This window comes from Sinocyclocheilus grahami, unplaced genomic scaffold, assembly GCF_001515645.1.
Source record: "Sinocyclocheilus grahami isolate Dianchi unplaced genomic scaffold, SAMN03320097.WGS_v1.1 scaffold3141.1, whole genome shotgun sequence".
Lineage (NCBI taxonomy): Eukaryota > Metazoa > Chordata > Actinopteri > Cypriniformes > Cyprinidae > Sinocyclocheilus > Sinocyclocheilus grahami.
Window position 1 is genome coordinate 4775 of NW_015508306.1, and position 781 is coordinate 5555.

Genomic DNA, 781 nt, shown 5'->3' on the forward strand with positions numbered 1-781 from the left:
CCCTCAAAACTAAACCTGACTCTAAAGCCACAAGCCATTTCTGTCAGAGGAACCAGACTGCTCTTCAGACGCATCAAACACCTGCAGAAGCTGAGGTCTGAGATATATTATCTGTATTCAAACTGTTTAAATCATCTCTGTGATTGACTGACACATCCTGGAATCTGTAATGTGAATGTTTCTCATGATCTTTGATTTTGTTTTTGACAGTCTGGAAGACAAAATGTTAGTGAAGATGGTCAGAGCACTGAGGTCATTTAAGGGTCCTGTTTTACTGACCACAGAGGAGCTTTCACTGGTCACAAAAGACTCAAAGCAAAATCTCTTTCATATCCTGAGCAGCTTGACGTCTCTCCTGGGACTACTGTCTGTCCAGTGTGTGGATCTTACTGAGTGTAAATCAGAGGCTCTGTCTCTCACGACCTTGTTGAGTCTCCAGGAACCTCTGTCTATCAGGTCTGTCTTCAGCTCAGTTGTTTGGTTCATGTTTTGTGAGTAAATCTAATTGTTTCACAAGCCCTGTTCTGTCTGTGTGTTCAGCAACAGTGACTTTGCCCATGTTTTGGGAGTAAAACAAACCGTTTTGCAAACTGATAAGTCCTGTTCTGTCTGTGTTCAGGCTCTCTAAAGAGGCTCTTCAGCAGCTGGTTTCAGTGGTGTATGAAGCACAGGATGATGAACTGACACGCTGCTTTCTGAAGAAAGTGTCTGAGGATCTGACTTCCTGCTCACTGACCTGGGAAGTCATTCATTACCTGCTGCAACATCAAGCTCTAAATTT

The 781-nt window shown here is 43.3% G+C and overlaps 1 protein-coding gene across 1 annotated transcript in view; it reads left to right on the forward strand.

Annotated features, from left to right (window-relative positions):
- Positions 1 to 6: 6 nt before the first annotated feature.
- The window catches only part of LOC107576039 (uncharacterized), a 4686-nt gene continuing 3911 nt past the window's right edge, over positions 7 to 781 (forward strand). The window contains exons 1-3 of the mRNA XM_016262313.1: positions 7 to 95; positions 211 to 456; positions 620 to 768. Coding sequence (XP_016117799.1) covers positions 224 to 456; positions 620 to 768 — 382 coding nt within the window. The 5' untranslated portion in view covers positions 7 to 95; positions 211 to 223. The remainder of the gene's footprint in view (positions 96 to 210; positions 457 to 619; positions 769 to 781) is intronic.